The following is a 17701-nucleotide window of genomic DNA, read 5'->3' on the forward strand; positions in this document are numbered from 1 at the left end:
CTCACACACACACACACACACACACACACACACACGTCCTGATATCTTCCTGACAGGTGAAGTCTTTACGTCTAAATGTCTGGCTGGAACGGTGTCGTTGAAAAAAACACTTCATGCCCTCCTGCCTTTGTCCCCCAGTTTACATATTCATGGCAGCTCAACATAATAATTGCAGCTTTGCATGTCATCAGAATATCACAACAATGAGCGTGGCCTAGTTAGCCTGATGAAGGGAGGGTGGCTAAAAAAGAAGTCACCCTAATCCTCAAACTGTTGTCTGGGCCGCTTAGTTTTTGAACTCACTCTCACCCTACTTCTCCACAATAACCAGGAGTCACGATACGCCGAGGTGCTCGACGCACAGCCCCCTTCCTCGGAGCCATTTTGGACCGGTTACCATGGAGATGTGGGTCATGGAGAGTGAGAGGAGACGTGTGGCTGGTGGTGGATTCGGAGCACTGCAGGCTGCCGGAGCAGGAGGGCCATAAACTCTCATTATATCTGGGTCACTGGGATGCTCCAGCTGCAACGAGCAGACAAGACGCTATTATGCAAGAAGAGGGATGAGGGAAGTTGTGGGCACAGGGGCTTATAGTTACAGGGGGACGTCTGTTTACTGGGCGAGACATATGTTAGGAGGGTGCGTGATGATATAATACGTGAACAGCTGAGCGGAGCTTTCTCTGCTCAGCTGTCCAGAACATGTTGTTGTTTTGTCACGTAATTGTCCATCTACAGGTTGTGATAGACACCTTTAACCTCTTTAACCCCTGATTTAGAATTTCATGTTTCATTACGTAAAACATGTAAGCATTTAACAAGCCAGAAGCTCTATGGTGTGACACAAAATTCAGTGAAAGATCTCTGTATGGTTAAAATAAAATACAAATAAATAAATAAAGTTGAGTGAATTGAAATGATGCTAAGTGTATGAACCCTGAGTCAGTGCCGGGTTGAACGGGTTTACTCGAAATGTAGCTCTAAATATGAGCTCTGTGCAATTTACAAATCATTGCAATATTGTTTTAAGAAAGGTAAGTAGAGTTCATTTGCTTAACATGAACACAAACATGAAAACAGCAACAGAATAAACAATAGAACAGAAACAACATATAAAAACACTCAAAATGTACAAACGCCAGACAGAAATGTGAGTAGTTCAAATAATCAAGTATATATTATTGCATTTTATGTTGCGTATCAGAGGCAAAGGCCAGTTTGAATAAATATTTGCATTGTATGATATATTATTGCACATTTGCATACTATTATCATTTTCCATATTATTCTATACAATACGATATAGTGATGGAGCCTCCATTATTGCATAATTGTGTTGTTTATTATTGTATAGTCTCACAATCTGCAGTAATAATGGAGGCTATATTGTTGCATGTGATATTATATGTCCATATCATTTTGTTGCTTTTAATGGATGGCACATTGTATAAACATATTTAGAGATGACTGGCCCAAACTCTCACCAATCATTTCTCAAGTGCTACCTTCTTGGTGATGTATTGTTTAATATTAAAACCAGGCTGCTTATAAAGCACACATTGGCCATTTTGTCACGTTCAGACGTGTCTTTCAGAAACATGAGCTACACTGTGGTGAGGGATGGTCAGGGAGCGTCCTGCTCGGTCTGCAGAGACTCGCGAAAAATCGCCCGCTCAGCTGTAATTTCGGTCAGAAATAAATCAACTTATTTCGCCCCAAAGCAGACGTTTAAAAACAAGTAGTTAGCCATGTTGTTGTTGTCTCTATTGTCCATGCCCCCCTCCTCCTCCCTCTTCTCCTCCTCTCCCCCGACACTCCATGACCCCCCCACTCGTTGGGGATCGGGGACTTGTGATTGGCGGAGACGGGCCGGCTCTGTCGTCATAGCCCCAGTGCCCATTCATCAGTGGACTTGGGCGTTGTACTCCGCATCTCATTTGCGGCGGGGCCAATTTCTCCATTTACAAACTCGGCTCGGAGAGAAAAAATTGAAAGAATTCGCGTTTTCTCCTTTCGCGTCTTCGCCACATTTTTTTTCTCAAACCCCCGCAGCAACTTCTCGCACGTCCTCCTCTGTGTTTCTGTTGCGGTCACTTCGGCCCTGATTCCTCGGCATTTCTTTTTTCCTCGCTCGGAAGAAGGAGGTGTCGGCGCTCGACTTGCACATTTTTTTTTCGGGGAGGAAGCTTGCGGTCTTTGTTCAATCATTTGATCGGTTGGGTTTCCTTTGTTGCGCCAGAAGCATGGGAGCACAAATCTCCAAAACCGCTGGAAAAGAGGAAGCTGCGGTCGAAAAGCCGGCAGAAGGCGCGGCTGTTGCGGCGAAGTCGAACGGACAGGTAAACGAGATGTTTTAATTGTCCGAGTCTTAATTGCGGGAGCGGAATTTTGTCTCGGGTTTTGTTGCGTCAATGGCGTGCTCCATGTTTCCCCCTGTAAGCGCATCCCCACGCTCACCGGCTTTTCAGGGAAAGTGGCCACATGTACCCGATTTTCACCGGCGTGTGCATTGTTTCAAATTTGATGTTTTTCTGCTGCCAAACGTTGTTTCAATTAATATAAGCGTTAGTGAAAGGCTTCAAATGGACAGATGCGCATTTTTTAATTCATGTTTTTCAGGGCTGCACCGATTAAAGAGTGTTTTTAAATTCATCCCAAAACTGTTTTTAAATGGCATTTTTGGTATTAAGCAAACATTTTTTAGTCTCTCTCTGGCCGCAGCTTCACAAACCGAATGTATTGTATTTTAATTCATTCGGCTGAAATGTGTGCAGCCGGGGGTTTGCGGCCGCTCTCACTTGGTGGCATGGCCATTTTAAAAAACGCTACCACGCCTTTGTTGCCAGGTTCAAGAAAGGGAGCCACGTTTTTCATCCACACGCAGAGCCCGCAAAATCAACAGATTGTACAAGGCTCGGGGAGCTGGGTGACAGAACGATGTAAAATTAAAATAGCAGACGTTGGATGACTAAACTGGTCATTAAAAAAAAAAAGGGGGGGGGGGGGGTGACAAAATTCCCAAATTCCTATGTTGTATCCACATTGAACGCCTCCCCCCTGGCGGGCCCCGGCGGTACTGCAGTCTACCTGACAGCCTACTGCTGAGAGCCATAGATCTGTCGTCACTCTCATGGTAACAGATGTTGCTGCAGTTTTTAGGTCTATTTTCCTATTGGTGGCCACTAGAGGTTGAATTTGATTAAATATCAAGGCACGCCAGATTTTTTGCATAGGGGGCTAGTCCCTGTACATACACACACTCACGCACGTCCAAATGTAGGCCAGACATGATGCATGATTATAGGAAATCATTTTTTCTGCATGTTCAAGACTGACATTTTTAGCTGATTCTTTCATTCCAGGAGAACGGCCATGCCAAGACCAATGGGGATGCCTCTCCAGCTGCCGAGGAGGCCAACAAAGCCGATGTGCAGGCCAACGGCAGCACTCCCACTGAGGAGGCGCCAAAGGAAGAAGGCGAGAAAGTAGAGGTTGCCGAGGCCAACGGCGAGAAGGAGCCTGCCACAAACGGAGAGGCCTCCGCCAAGCCGGAGGAAGGCACCCCGTCCACCAGCGACGATGGCAAGCAGAAGAAAAAGCGCTTCTCCTTCAAGAAACCCTCCTTCAAGCTCAGCGGCTTCTCCTTCAAGAAGACCAAGAAGGATTCTGAGGAGGGAGCAGCACCTGAAGAGGCAGCCGAAGGGGAGAAGGTGTCAGAGGAGGCCCCTGCCGAGGAGGCCAAACCAGCCGAGGCTGGCGAGGAAGGAGCCAAGGAGGCTGCAGCTGAGGAGCCAAAGGCCGAGGAGGAGGAGAAGGAGGAGGTGAAGGCAGAGGTGGAAGAGGCAGCGGCGGCGGCTCCAGCAGCAGCAGCAGCACCAGAGGGAGGAGAGGAGAAACCTGCTGAAGCTTCACCTACTGAACCAGAGACGGCAGCCAGTCCAGAGGCAGCCACCGCTGAGTAATCCTGCTGAACGAGACACCGGAATGAAGGAGGCAGATGTGAAGGAATGCAAGGACTTGTCTAAAACCAGGGATTTTTTTTGTTCCATTTTTTTTTTAATTTTTTTTTTTTTTTCTTCTTTTGTTGGTGTTTGTTTACTATTCTGCAACCATCTCATCCATAATGACTGCAACGTCCTTGGCAGTGATGGACAGGAGGTGTACTGGAGAGTGTGCTGCTGCCTCCTCACTGCTCATTGGTGCTTGCATTTGTGACGTGGGTGAGTGTGAAAGTGCGAATGCGGGTGTGAATGTTTTTTTTCTACATGAAACCATGACTGTGTTGACACGTTGCTGAATTTGACATATTTTATCAAAGTATTTGGTGCTGGGCAATTGGATGTAGCAGCTAAAGCTGTGTCTGCAAGATTTGACACATTGTGATATTTAAAGGGAAAGTCCTAAACCAAGTCTTAAATGTTGTCTTTGCAGTGCACAGTTGTTTACAACTCTTTAAAAACTCAAATGCTCCTGTGGACACAACCATTCCTGAAAGAACTAGATTTAGTTAACTGTCGAAAAAAACAATAGGTGCTCATCACTTCCCATTTAGATCCCACCATTTCAAAACTCTGTAGTAATGCACGTTGTATAGAATTTGATATTACTGGTTTTATGACTGAGATGTACCTAAATGACTGAAGTTTTTAACAGATTACCCATTGTAAATGAAGTTTTCTTGTTTTTCACCATTTGTAAGATTGAATAAAATTGGGAGATGTTTTAAGCAGACTTTGCATCGAGCTGTGATGACTACAACACCACTACACCGGAAAACGGACACATTGAGGTCAGGGGTGCCATCTTTGAGCCAAACTTGAATTCAGTTTATGAAAATAAAGGAATGAAGTGAGAAGCGGCTCATTTATTCAGTCAGTCAACCCTCAAATGTCTCCTCCGACATTTCAGTGTGGTGTTCTGTGGCTGAGACAAGCCCCTGGAGGAATAAAGATTCTTGACTTTGCAGCACCCTCTTGTGGAGCTTTACAGGAAAATCTGAGGTGAGGTTTTCTAGTCCATGTGTTGGAGAAGCACAATTATGAAATCTGTATCATGAGACTTGGAATCTCTAAATATTAAAAAAAAAAAGTCACATTTGGAGGAAACTGATTATTTCAGGTTTTATATTTGCATCAGACACATTAGCAAGAACATAGGATACCAAACAGCCTCCATAAAGGAGCAATGCAGCTGTTTTTCTAGATACTAATACATGAACCTCTGTCAATAACATTAAACTATAAGCATGTCAAGGCATTAAGACAATGCTGGAATGTAGCTAAGTACTTACTTTTACATTTACTGCTACTTTATACTTGTACATTTTGGGGGCAAATATTAGTCTCATCTCCACTGCATTCATTTAATACATTAAGTCACTACTTACATTTCAGGTTACATGTTGAATCAGAGCCAAAGTAGTGCATTTCTTTTTAGTCATTGCATTGCAATTGGATAAAAGAAACAATGATTCCAATGATATAAAAAAAAGCAGAATATCAGGAGTACGACATTTAGGTAGTTTATGTAATACTGAGTCAACACAACGCAGTACAAATGCAGCTATACTTTAGACTTTTATTCATCCCACATCGGGGAAATTCACTTGTGACAGTAGCAGGTATACAGACAAGTACAAGACTTAGAAATACTAAAAAAGATTTAGATACGAGAGAAAAGATAAAATATAGAAAGGACTATACGTTAGGTGCATTATATACAGGAGGCAAAAATGTACATGCAGGAAATATGCTCAGATTTAGTCATTGAATATTATCATGAACATAACTACTTCTCTAAACTACACCCTACATGTTTGAATCAATTGGGGCCATTTTTTGCTCTCCAATGTGTGTGCTACCAAATGATGGTTCCAGTCTGAATCCATACTTAAAGGCTATCAGCATGCACTGTTGCTAAACATGATGGCGGTAAGCTCTCTGTTGCTAGGAAGAATAAGAGAAGGCCATGCTCAAGGTTAGCTAGAAACAGTATATACATTTTCATTCACATTTTTGGGGGATTTTTACTTTCTTGAGAAGAGTAAGTAGATTTTCACAAAAGAGAAAATAAAAAAATCAGTTTGAATTGGTGAACCAATGGCAATGATATTGGGGACCACAGCCACTCTGATTCACCCTCTCACAAGACACACAAAAGGCTTCGATTTGACATTTCACTTTGTTCACCATTCATTTTAATCAACAGTATTTCATTTTCTTACCAGTTCAAGCAACAAAATGCATATCCAGCCAGCCACTGTGTCACAGTCCCAGGTTTCCATGTAACACCGCTCTCAGTGGCCCCATCTGGCCTCAACCTTTAAAAAATATCTGGCTGCATTTTTGTGGTGAACTATACCTTTAAGGCTCCAACACTGTGTGATTATCGCAAGCATCGTTTTCTCTAAACCTCATTTACAAGAAAACAAAGTGAGACATGCTTCTCTACCCTTTCGGTATTTTTAGGAAACAACCGACTGACTCGGGGAAACAGCCGCAATGTAATTATGTGATGAGATTTGAGCCGAGTTGTGTTTCATTCAGTCACGGTGTTGCTGGTTTTGCACCCTTAATGACAGTGTTCGGAACAAACATTTTCATGGTGCGCAGAGTTTTTTCGGTATCAGCGACAAACAACTGCAGCGCAGACCTCGCCGCTGACATGTTAAGATTTCTTCTACAGAAACCCCATAAAAACACCAGAATCTTTTTATGAGTAGATGAGCTCGCTGCAAACTCCTCTGGGGTAGTTTTTAGCCACCCACAGCTGCACCCATGCTCATTTCAAACCATCTATTTCCTCTGCACCCAGTTTAACCCTGTGTACTGCAGCCCTCCACCGCAGGAAGGGTGTGTTTTACACATAATATTTCTATTCCTGATGTCCATCTTGGGCAGGTTGTTGAGGGATTTACTGCCATTTTGAGCCTCGTAAAAGAAAGTAAGCGTCTCCAACATGCAGCTTGTATCCCATCATGCCACTCTCCATCCTCAATCAGGTTCTTCAGCTTCATTCTAGACAAGCAGATTCACAAGTAGGGATACATTAAAGCAAATACAGGCACGTGAGCCTTCTATACACCCAAAATAAATCAAAGTGAAAAATATTCCTTTAAGCGCACCAGATAATTTTGGAGTGTGGCTTGTGGAGTCGACCAGAGGCAGCGGTCCGTCTGTGCTCCTGACGGTCCCACCTCATGCACCGACCGCAGACCGTCTCTGAATGGCAGTCCCATCAGATGGCAATCCCCAGCGGTTTCTCTCCACCAGCTTCCTCTCTCCTCTGTCCCTCGGGCCCCTCACCTAACCACCGTCTCGCTCTCTCTCCGAGCCCTCTCTCTGCCGGGGTGGATCAAACAGCTGCTGCCCTGCCAGAGGACCATCCCTGTCCCTCATCCCACACAACTATTTTCAGCACACCTATATTCAGCTGGCACGGTAGAGTAGCTTTTGTAAACTTTTGGCTGCCAAGCTGGCGACCAGTGGCCGTAATGTGGGGAGGAATCTGTGCTTTACGACTCCTCATCCATCTCAGCTTCTGAACAGGGGCAAGTGGCGTGAAATAACGAAGTACATATACCAAAGATCAGATTATTACATTTGACGCTTTCTGAAGCCATTGTATGGGGTAATGTGACTGTTTAACATGGCCACATACACCTGACACTATTTTTTAATGAGTCTGAATTCAAGATTGCAAACCCTTTTTACATTTGTTTGCATTTACAGGTTAAAATACCCTTCTGCAACATTGAATTGCTGCTTAGATAAGTAATAACAAGGGTAGACTACAATATAGTTGTAAGCACATATAAGGACATTTTGAATGTTTATAATCATCTAGTATTTGCCAGTCATAACCTCTCTATTGAATACCTTTTTATTTACGTTATCACAAATGTTTTTTTCTATATCATCATTCATTGTATACATTTATACACAAGCCTTCACTTCTGGGCTGCTCACAGTAAAAAAGTAAAAGTTATTACCACTTCGATCTTCTTGAAACTACATTACAGTGTGTTATAAACCATTTATGAAATGTTCATTTATTGCTTATACATGTTAAAAATTAGGAGTTGAAGTAACATGTTGCTGAATGTTTTCATATTATGTTCTTGTTACTTTAACTTGCATACAAAGGATCTGAAATCTACATCTGGAGGGGACTAATGACATGTTAGCAGTGATGCAGCACATTTACTCCTTACTACCTTACTTAAGTAGATTTTTGAGGCATTTGTACGTAAGTATTTCCATTTTCTACTACTTTATATGTCTGCACTACTACAGATAGAGGCAAATGTTGTACTTTTACTCCCCTGCATTTATTTGATAACTTCAGTCAGTAGTTACTTTGACGACTGACTGCTATATCAAAGCCAACGCAGCACATTTTAAAATTAATGTACTTTATTGCCAATCCTATTAAAGAACACAGTGACTATCAGATAAAATATGAATATTAGATCTGATAATTGGTAGACCCATAGTATACAGTACTACTGTATTACTTAAGACTATCACTTAAGTATTATTCATATGACCGACTTTTTTCTTTTACCAAAGTAATATAATATGAAAATGTGTATCTTTACTTTGGGTATTTGGGGTATTTTTCACAAAACTGCATGTTAGTATACCTTATACTATGCTTAGTTTAAGTGGCTACCAGTAGCCAATATGCTAGAATCTGTTGTGTATTGTTTTTTACAATCTTATTTAGTTTTTATATTTTGGAATTAATCTGATATTTGGAAACCAGGCAATTTGAACCATGCTGCAAACATAAGAAGCCACCCTGTTAAAGTGTTTAGTCCAAAGCTGACCACTGACCCCAGTCAATTAGCGGGCATTTTCTCTACAGAGGATTCAATACTCAAATAAAGTACACAGTCAAACTAGTTGAAAGTGTACCAGGTTGAAGTTGAAATAAAGCCAACAGAAAATGCTTCTGGGACAAAACATTTGTTTAGACATCTTTTATTTTGGTCATTATGCTTTACATGACATAATGCATGTTCAGGGATATAACAATGTTGCTGGTAGTTTGTGTTTGTATGACAGTATTCTGGTGACTCATCATAATGGTCAATTTGACCATTACCATTTCACAATATTCAAGTCACATAACAAGGATAACAGTTACGACATGTTGCACAGAAAGTATTTGTGTATTTTTAATAAGATTATTGGTCACTCAAACAAAAACAAGCAGGTACAAAAACAGACAAAAAAAAAAAGAAAGAACGGACAAACACTGAATTAGGAATCACCAGTTGAAATCAGTATAAAAGTACCAGAGTGGAAAAGAAAAAGTCAGGACACAACACAGTTATAACACCTCAATTTCACATGATGTCTCCATTACAAAAGCTCACTGGTAACTTTGTGGATTGCTTCCCCCATCCCTGATCACCTGTTTTTATAAATTAGTTTTCCTTCTTCTAAGCACCTATTTCTTGTAGTTTTCAAGTCAAGATGCTACTATTCCTCAAAGAAGGGTGAACTGCCTGTCTATTTGACTGAGGATAAAAATTAACAGGGAGTTTACTTTAATTTGAGAAATAGATTGCAAATTTAGTTGGTTGGCTTTTTGGGAACTACTGCATCAACGTATCACGTTGAAGCAATGAGGAACCCAGAGAAAGAGCAGTGGACATTCTCGGCAGCAAAGACACCATTGGCCTCGTCATCAGGGATCTGGACGTAGACTGTGTCCTGCTCATCGAGCAGAAGGACAGCACTGCCGGACATCTGGTCCAGGAAACCCTTGTTGTACTCATCATAAGTGAACATAACAGGCTGGCCGTTCTTGTACAGAGCCACCAGGGCATGAGCACCATTAACATGGATGCTGTAGGAGAAGTAGTAAACTCCAGGAACCTGGCAAGTAAAAATGCCACTCTCAGGGTCATAGTGATTCTCAGCGTTGTACACTATCTGGTCAAACTTAATGGGGGTGCCAGCAGCGGGGTAGGGGGTAGCCAGAGATGCAGTGAAAGCAGACATGGGGGACTTAACCATAATCTCCCCCATACCCATGCCCTTCTCAAACACAACCTCACCAGGAGGACCAGGGGCACCAGGAGGGCCAGCTGGGCCAGACTCTCCATCAGCACCAGGCTCACCAGGCTGACCAGGGGGACCCTGGGGTCCGACAATACCCTTGGCAGCCAGACCAGCAGGGCCGGGAGCACCAGGGAGACCTGGGTGTCCCTTAAGGCCAGGAGCACCAGCAGGACCTTGAGGTCCAGAGGGTCCTCGGGAACCAGGGGCGCCATCAGAACCAGAGGCACCTGGCTCACCTGCACGACCGGGATGACCTTTGGGTCCAGCAGGGCCAGGAATACCTGGGGCACCTGGGGTACCTGGGGCACCTACATTGCCCTTGTCACCTGTGGGTCCAGTGGCTCCTCTGGGTCCAGGAGGACCAGCTGCGCCTGGATAACCCTGCTTGCCTGCGAATCCCTGTGGTCCCTGATCTCCCTTATTTCCCTTAGGTCCCTGAGCTCCAGTTGCACCTGTGTCACCTTTAGGGCCAACAGCGCCAGACTCACCTGGGAAACCTCTAGCACCCTGAGGTCCAGCAGGACCAGTGGGGCCAGTGGCACCAGTAGCACCAGTATAACCAGTTGGACCTTGGTCACCCTTTGCACCTGTGGCACCTGTGGAACCTGTAGCACCCCTTTCTCCCTTCTCTCCGTTTGCACCTGGCTTTCCATATCCGGGGACACCTGGGGCACCTGGTGCTCCACCAGGTCCCTGGTGGCCTTTAGGCCCAACTGGGCCAGGCAGACCTGGGGCACCATTATCACCTGGTTTACCTGGCTGACCTACACCTGGGGCACCAGTGTGTCCCTTGGGTCCCATTGGTCCCATTGGACCTGTGGCACCATCTCTACCTGGCATGCCTGACTTGCCTGGCTCACCGGGTGTACCTGCTCTTCCTGGCTTTCCAACTCCAGCTGCACCTGGCTCGCCAGGTGGGCCCATGGGACCTTCAGGTCCTGTCTCACCCTGAGCCCCAGGAACTCCCACCCCTCTATCACCCTTTGCACCTGGCAGTCCAGGTACACCTGGATGTCCCTTCAGACCAGGCTCTCCTCTGGGTCCCATGGATCCAGGCAGCCCTGAAGGTCCGGGCTTTCCAGTAGCAGAGAGGCCAGCGGGTCCAGGGCTTCCAGCAGATCCAGGGACTCCCCTTGGTCCCTGAGAGCCAGGGGCTCCGGTGTCTCCCTTCTCGCCAGGGGCTCCATCACTGCCAGGTTTGCCAGGTCCACCTGGGGATCCAGGTTTGCCAGCAATAGAACGACCAGGGGCTCCAGGAGGTCCAGGGGGTCCTTGGGGTCCAGGCTCACCTTCAGCACTCTCACCTGGAGGGCCAGGAGGGCCAGAAGGTCCCTCAGGGCCGGGCTCACCTGGAGGACCAGGCTCACCTGCCACTGACACCACTGTGAAGAGAGAAACAGTGACCACCATCAGTACCACCCAAAAACAAGTAGCAACAAAACCCCAAAATAAACAGGTGATAATGGAAACAGGCAATAAGGAAAACGCTCATCAACTGTGTGCTGCACCTGTAATGTGTTGGTATGAGGATTTCAAAACCTTTTGTTTATTTTTCACTGCATTGAAAAATAAAGGTTAACTTATAGTCTTTGCATCAGGCTCACACAATGATATCTTAAATGACAGGATCTAGTATATGTAGTGACTCTAATTATATCCTACTCTTATACCAAAAAAAACTACAAGAACATGAATGTACTGGCTAACTCTCAGGCCTGTGTGTGTGTGAATATGAATGAGTTTTGGCAGTGTCTTGTTGACAAACAACATGGCTGCTCAACAATCAAATGTGACATAAAAGGCAAAAATCAAGAAAACCTCAATGTCTGTTACTCTCATGCTTTGCTTTAGTTAAGAGTTAAAATGACAGCTGTATTTAGAAAGTGACTTAATTTTATCTTATGTCAATTATATTTAATTCATGGAGGTGGGGCAGGTTTTATTCCTAGAAACCAATCTTGTCGACTTGAGGTCTGACTACATGGTGCTGGCTCAAAAAACCTTCTTCAAATCTTAAACTTTTGAATAATCTAAAATAAATGTTGAGTTTTGTCTCTGCTTTGTTTTGTTTTGTTTTGGGTTTTTTTTTACATATGTATCTATCTATCTATCTATCTCTATATATAATGCATTATTTAGGCCCTAATCTAATATTACATAGAAAATGTGTTAATGAAATGAAAATATGTTCTTATTGTTTTAAACAATACATTTAAATGCTATTTATCCACACTGTACTGTACAGAGATATCTTGAGTCTTGTTTGTGAAATGGTCAGAATAAGAGGGAGCCTTTTTTTTTTTATTTGCTGCCTTCATGTGGTCACATGTGTTTGGGTGTAAAAGGCTTGCTCCTTGCCTAACTGCAGTGGAGTTTGGATAAATCCAAACAGATGTTTCTACTTCTGTGTGAAGCGGGCACACCCAAACAAACCGCACTGCTGGGTGACTGGACTGTAATTGTCAGTGTCAATCTAAAAATAATTCACTAAAAGCCACTCTCTCAAATAGAAATAGCAGCATGTTGATTCACGTAAAGGCAACATTTCATATTTTATGTCGTGGGGCCACCATAATTAGCATTGTTTAAAGTGCTGTAATAAACTTTTTGGTGGGATTCTGAAAATACAAGAAATAGCTAAAATGATTAAAAAACAGATGCCAAAATCACTATGCACCTCAAAATGTGAGATGTTGAGCACAGCAAGCAATAGAAGAGATGAGTGATTCCTCAGAGATGCTGATCATGGAAAGAGCATTTTGTAGCAGATAGAAAATGAGAAAGAAATTATTCTAAAGACCAACACAACTACATCAAAATGTGAAAAACCTTTAAGTTAAGTTATCCAATCCCTCAACTATTAGAAAAATAAAACCCTGCACTGACTAAATGAGCATTTCTTGTTCAAACCCTAGCTCTAAATGAACTGGATGTGATTGGAGAAGCGTGCACACTGTTGCAGCCAATCAGAGCTGGAGGCAACTCCAGAGCGAGGTGGAGTTCAGTTTTTCAAAGTAAGGCGCAGCTGGCTGTGCACTGCTTGCCTCAACTGCTTCTGGCTGCTAAAACAGTGATGCCGATTTGCTACTTGAAGATTCAGAGGTAAGTAAGGCATGACTGGCACAAAATGTGGCTCAAGTAAAGAGTCAGATGTTTAGTGACGAAAATCTTTTGCGAGCAGGAGAGATGCAGGCATGCTCCATTGTCAGAAAAGGTTGCACAAGAGAGCAGGAGGCTGTGTGTTTTCTTACCGTGGCTCTTCACAGAGTAGGGCTGGTATTGAGGGGCGGCCTTCACCATCTTCTTCACCACGTATCCCTTCCCATGGGCTGCAGCCAGGGACACCATGAGGAGGAGGATGCTTGCTACTCGTAAGTCCATCTTACAAAGTCCAACCTGCACAGAGGAAAAAAAACAAAAAAAAACAACAAGGAGACAGTCAGCACAACCACTTTCGAGTTACAAAGTCACAGCAAACTTTCTCTCTAGTTTTGAGTCATTTTTCAGAAATTAAAAACTTTCTTAGCTAAATGTACAGGCTGCACATCTTTACCAAAACTCAACAGATGGCAAATAAACTTTGTTTAGTTTAAATAAGTTTGAGGAGCACTGAGAGAATGTCAGTTTTTGGATTCAGTCAGAGCATCCTGGATGCTTCAGGGATGTCTGAATTACATCCAGGAAGCTCTCAGCCAGCCAAAAATCTGCCTCCCTGCTCTAGGAACAACTCAGCGGCCTAGACGAAGCTCTAGATGCTGCCTGCGCTCCTCCAGAGACAGAGCTGTTCAGAGGGGAAGAGAAAGCCCACGTACCTGCATCCAAAGTGGGGAAAGTCAGTCTCTTCAGCACCAGCGATCTCCTGGTGCTACTGTATATCCTTAGGGTAGGAGCACAAGTGAGGATATGCTGTCCTCCAGTGCGATGATGTGGGTATTTATACCATATCTGCCCCTCGCATCATTAAAAAAAAAGAAAAAGCCCCCACCACGCAAGTACCTCCCTCCTCAGAGCTAGGCTGTAATTAGCAGACAGATCTGCCCAAAGCGGGCATGTCACATCAGGGTGCCTCCATGTCTTGAGTATCCAGACACATGATTATCACTTATTTCAGTCTTCTTCTGAACTAGAAAATAATCATGTTCAAAGCAAGGAAAAATAAATAAATGAATACACAAGCAAGGAACACAAACGAGCTCTGCGGGGAGAATAAACTTAATCCACTGACACCTTTACATCTCCAGTCTTTCTTACACTTATGTTTACAATTTTATCCAGCAACATTTCATTTTTTTATGCCCAGGATGCGTCTATATTTATGAATGTTTATAGCACCCCCTGTTTAAATATGACAACGTCTGAAAATAGCCAAAACACATCTATGAAAAGACAACACCAGATTTGTAGTGGCACCTGTGTAGCTTCACAGAGCTCTCATTGAGGATGCACAGGGCCAGACACATCTGCAAATTTACATCTTGTCCAGCCGGCTGGCCCATACCTTTCCTGGCCGTCTGGGCACCGCCACCCCCGCCCTGATAAGGTAAACAAGAGAAATGGTGGGCTCATGGATGAAACGTACTGTAGGTTTGGATTTAAAGCAAATAATTAGGTTTATTCGTGATGCAATCCCCTCTATTAAGGGATTCACATGTCCTCATGCCTTAAATGTTGTACACTTCCTGTTTGGTCAGCGTGTCATGAGGACACAGTCGCGTTGATCTCAGCCTCTATTTCAGGGTGAACACTTTTTCTTAACTTGTGTTTTTTTGCAAGTGCTTCACCCTCAAAACAGCTAATAAAACTATATAAGGAGCCACTGGAAAAGACATTTGGGCTTGTTTCTTGTGCAGCCTGGTGAATGCAACCCAGTGTGCAACAACCCTCACAATGCAGTACTGATGTTTAGACACCAGAGGGCAGGTTTTACTCTTGCACAGCTCCTCTCAATGAGGCGAGATGCTTCTGTTTCTGCTGAGGAGAAGGGGCCATGCCCCTGTGGTCACTTGTTATTTTTGGTCCCCTCTGTGCATATACATCATCAGAGGTTTCAGGCCTGCTCCTACAATTACAGCTGCTTTTCTGTCGTGATGTTGTATTTCCTCAATCAGCTCTATCCTCCTGTATTATCCTCCCTCACCCTCACCCTCCACCTTGCCTTGCTTACTTTGAGATCCTCCAACTGTAATTTCTCAATTTCAGGCCGGCCACATAGGAAATGCATACACCCAAATAATCACATGTTCTCAAGCACAAAAGTGGCCATAAACGTTGTGTAGGGTACCATCCCAGAATGTTCCTGAACATAAGACCATTTAAGGTTCCTGTGTCCTTATAATGTATATCCATACTGCTGACAGCACAAGTGTATTTGCAGAAAAAAGATGATCACGAGTTTTCCTGATTGAAGGCTTCAGCATGCTTCTATATGAGGCGTTTATACAACACGTGAGTGTGACAGGCGTCTTTCACAGGAGCCATAATTAAAGATTCTACAACATGGCGCTCGTTTGAACTCTTTTTTTTGTAAATTAGACCAAATTATCTGCAATTTTCCAAAGTGCTACCTTGCCCCGGCTTACAGCACTTAATCATGTTTGGCAAGCATTGTTTAAGTTTGCCCTTCCTGTCAAATAAAACAGAAAGTAATTTGCGATCTTCACTTCCAAATGTTTGAAATTGTGCTCACAGCCTAGACGGGAGTGACGACTGACAGCAAAAGGGGCAGACAGACTACCTGAGGCTGTGTCATCATGACGGAGTATCGCCGCATTACATGTGCCTAGCAACTCAAGCAAGAGGAGGATCACACTTGTGCCAGTATCATAAAATGCAAGTCATACTCTTCATTTTGACTGCACTGTTCGGTGCTTTATTAGCTGAGCAGAAATCCTGTTCATCCTTGCGAGTGTTCAGCTTTTAAAGCTTCCTTTTGTGATTTGAATGCCTGGTGAATGGCACACCATGTGTTCCTCGTGCCATCAGTTTTGATATTTTATAGCCATACTGTATTATTACATTTCAAATCTCTTTATGTTTGTGCCCTGAGACAAGGTCCAGCCTCGCCAGATTTAGTCAAATTTAGATGAAATGACAGAGCAAGGGAGGGTGGAGTTAGGATTTTATATGTTTATAGGTTCAGATGATTCAGTTTATTTATGTTTTTCAAACATTCTGCTGCTAAACCGCTGCAAGAGAGCCTCTCTGTTTTTAGTCTTCATGTTCTGAGAACAATGATTCATCTCTTTATGAACAAAACAGAGACAACAACCTGCATCTGCATGTGAGCCATCGAAGAGGCAGACATTTTCACGCTGAGCCCTGGAACAAGAGTATACTTTGGCTTGAGGAAAACTTGAATTAACAGTGTAATTTGGATGTTGTTTATAACCTCACAGCATATTTTTTTTTGTTTTCCAAACACGCCACTGCGCTCGTTTGTGAAGGACTTTGTGTCCTTGGTCCTCTGGTGGCAGAATGGGAGGCTGAGGCAGAGCGCCCTCTGCTCAGCTCATTCCAGCGCCGCAGCAGCTTGATGTGGTCGGCAGGCTTCATTGTAATAACCATTAGGAATTAGGTTAGCAGCCCTCAAACTGGAGGCGGTGACGTTGCTTTGCTCGTATATTGTCGAGAGACCCCTCGCTGTAAAATGCGCACATGCTTTCAGTTTCACGCACACTTGATATGTGACCCGAAAACGCTTTTACTGACTTTAGTAGAATAAGAAAATAGCTAATTATGAACATGACACACCCGAAAGTCACTGGGAGCGCATGAGAGCTTCCCAGTTTCAGGATTGCAGTGAGTTCAGCTTTTGTTTATGAGATACCTCCTGAGAAAATAACTAAGTATAAGCTTTACTTGGAGTATTATATCATATTACTTCCTGTACTACATTTCAGAGCGAAATACTCCACTCACCGTTACATTTATGCAACAGCTTTAGCTATTGGTTGATTTGCTGTTCAGATCATTAATACAAATTATAATAAACGAGAAGGGCGCTCATAGAAAGCAGACGTCTGCCAAGGCCCAACAAGTCACTTTAATGCAATCTCCTATTCGTTTTCGCGTTGTAGCACATTAAAGTAAAATGTTTAATCCAGGACTTTTCCCTGAAAGAGAGCGTTTCTTAACTGCTGCCACTTTTATCTCCGTAAAAGATCTCAGCGCGACTTGTACTACCGCAACCTGTTTCGAAGAATATCTCAGTTCATGTTATTATCTCGTACAGAAATAAATTGAAAAGAAAGATTAAGAAAAAAAACATGGGAAGCCATGACGGGGCATTTTTTTCTTTTTCTGACCTCTGTAGAGGACATAGGCTAGCACCAGCTCACTGTACAGGCCTTTGTCCATATCTGATATCCATATCCAACAGCCCGTGGATTTGAATTCCCTCGAGAGCACTTCTGGACAGTGTTACTGGCAATGTTTGTGATGTTTGCGCCTGTACTCGACAATGATAACAGTGTTTGGAAGGAAGGTTTTTGCATTTTGTCTGTTTTTGTGTGCTCCAGTGCACAGGAATTGATGTTTCTGGTTTTCTTCGCCGTGCTGACCGAGGCTCAACCCACACCCAAGAGGAGAACATAATTGGCGGTTGATGTAAGGGGACCCGACCGAGCACG

The 17701-nt window shown here is 43.6% G+C and overlaps 2 protein-coding genes across 2 annotated transcripts; one reads left to right on the forward strand and one right to left on the reverse strand.

Moving 5' to 3' along the window:
• The first annotated feature begins 1899 nt into the window (after positions 1 to 1899).
• On the forward strand, positions 1900 to 4731 carry marcksb (myristoylated alanine-rich protein kinase C substrate b). Its single transcript, XM_030391320.1, has 2 exons — positions 1900 to 2339; positions 3363 to 4731. The coding sequence occupies exons 1-2, from the start codon at positions 2244 to 2246 to the stop codon at positions 3960 to 3962; spliced, it is 696 nt and encodes a 231-aa protein (XP_030247180.1). The 5' UTR covers positions 1900 to 2243; the 3' UTR covers positions 3963 to 4731.
• A 4237-nt stretch (positions 4732 to 8968) lies between these two features.
• Positions 8969 to 13993, reverse strand: col10a1a (collagen, type X, alpha 1a). The gene is made up of 3 exons (XM_030392206.1): positions 13886 to 13993; positions 13325 to 13469; positions 8969 to 11455 (listed from the first exon to the last, which is right to left on the reverse strand). Exons 1-3 carry the CDS (start codon positions 13889 to 13891, stop codon positions 9621 to 9623), a joined length of 1986 nt encoding a protein of 661 aa, XP_030248066.1. The 5' UTR covers positions 13892 to 13993; the 3' UTR covers positions 8969 to 9620.
• Between the last annotated feature and the right edge of the window lie 3708 nt (positions 13994 to 17701).

This window comes from Sparus aurata, chromosome 16 (assembly GCF_900880675.1).
Source record: "Sparus aurata chromosome 16, fSpaAur1.1, whole genome shotgun sequence".
NCBI lineage: Eukaryota > Metazoa > Chordata > Actinopteri > Spariformes > Sparidae > Sparus > Sparus aurata.

Bases quoted from the DNA above. Each gene is read 5' to 3' on its own strand.
- col10a1a (XM_030392206.1), bottom strand. The intron at 11,456-13,324 runs GTAAGAAAACAC...CTCTCTTCACAG, and splicing joins CTACTCTGTGAAGAGCCACG to TGGTGTCAGTGGCAGGTGAG.
- marcksb (XM_030391320.1), top strand. From the start codon at position 2,244: ATGGGAGCACAAATCTCCAAAACCGCTGGAAAAGAGGAAGCTGCGGTC. The intron at 2,340-3,362 runs GTAAACGAGATG...CTTTCATTCCAG, and splicing joins CGGCGAAGTCGAACGGACAG to GAGAACGGCCATGCCAAGAC.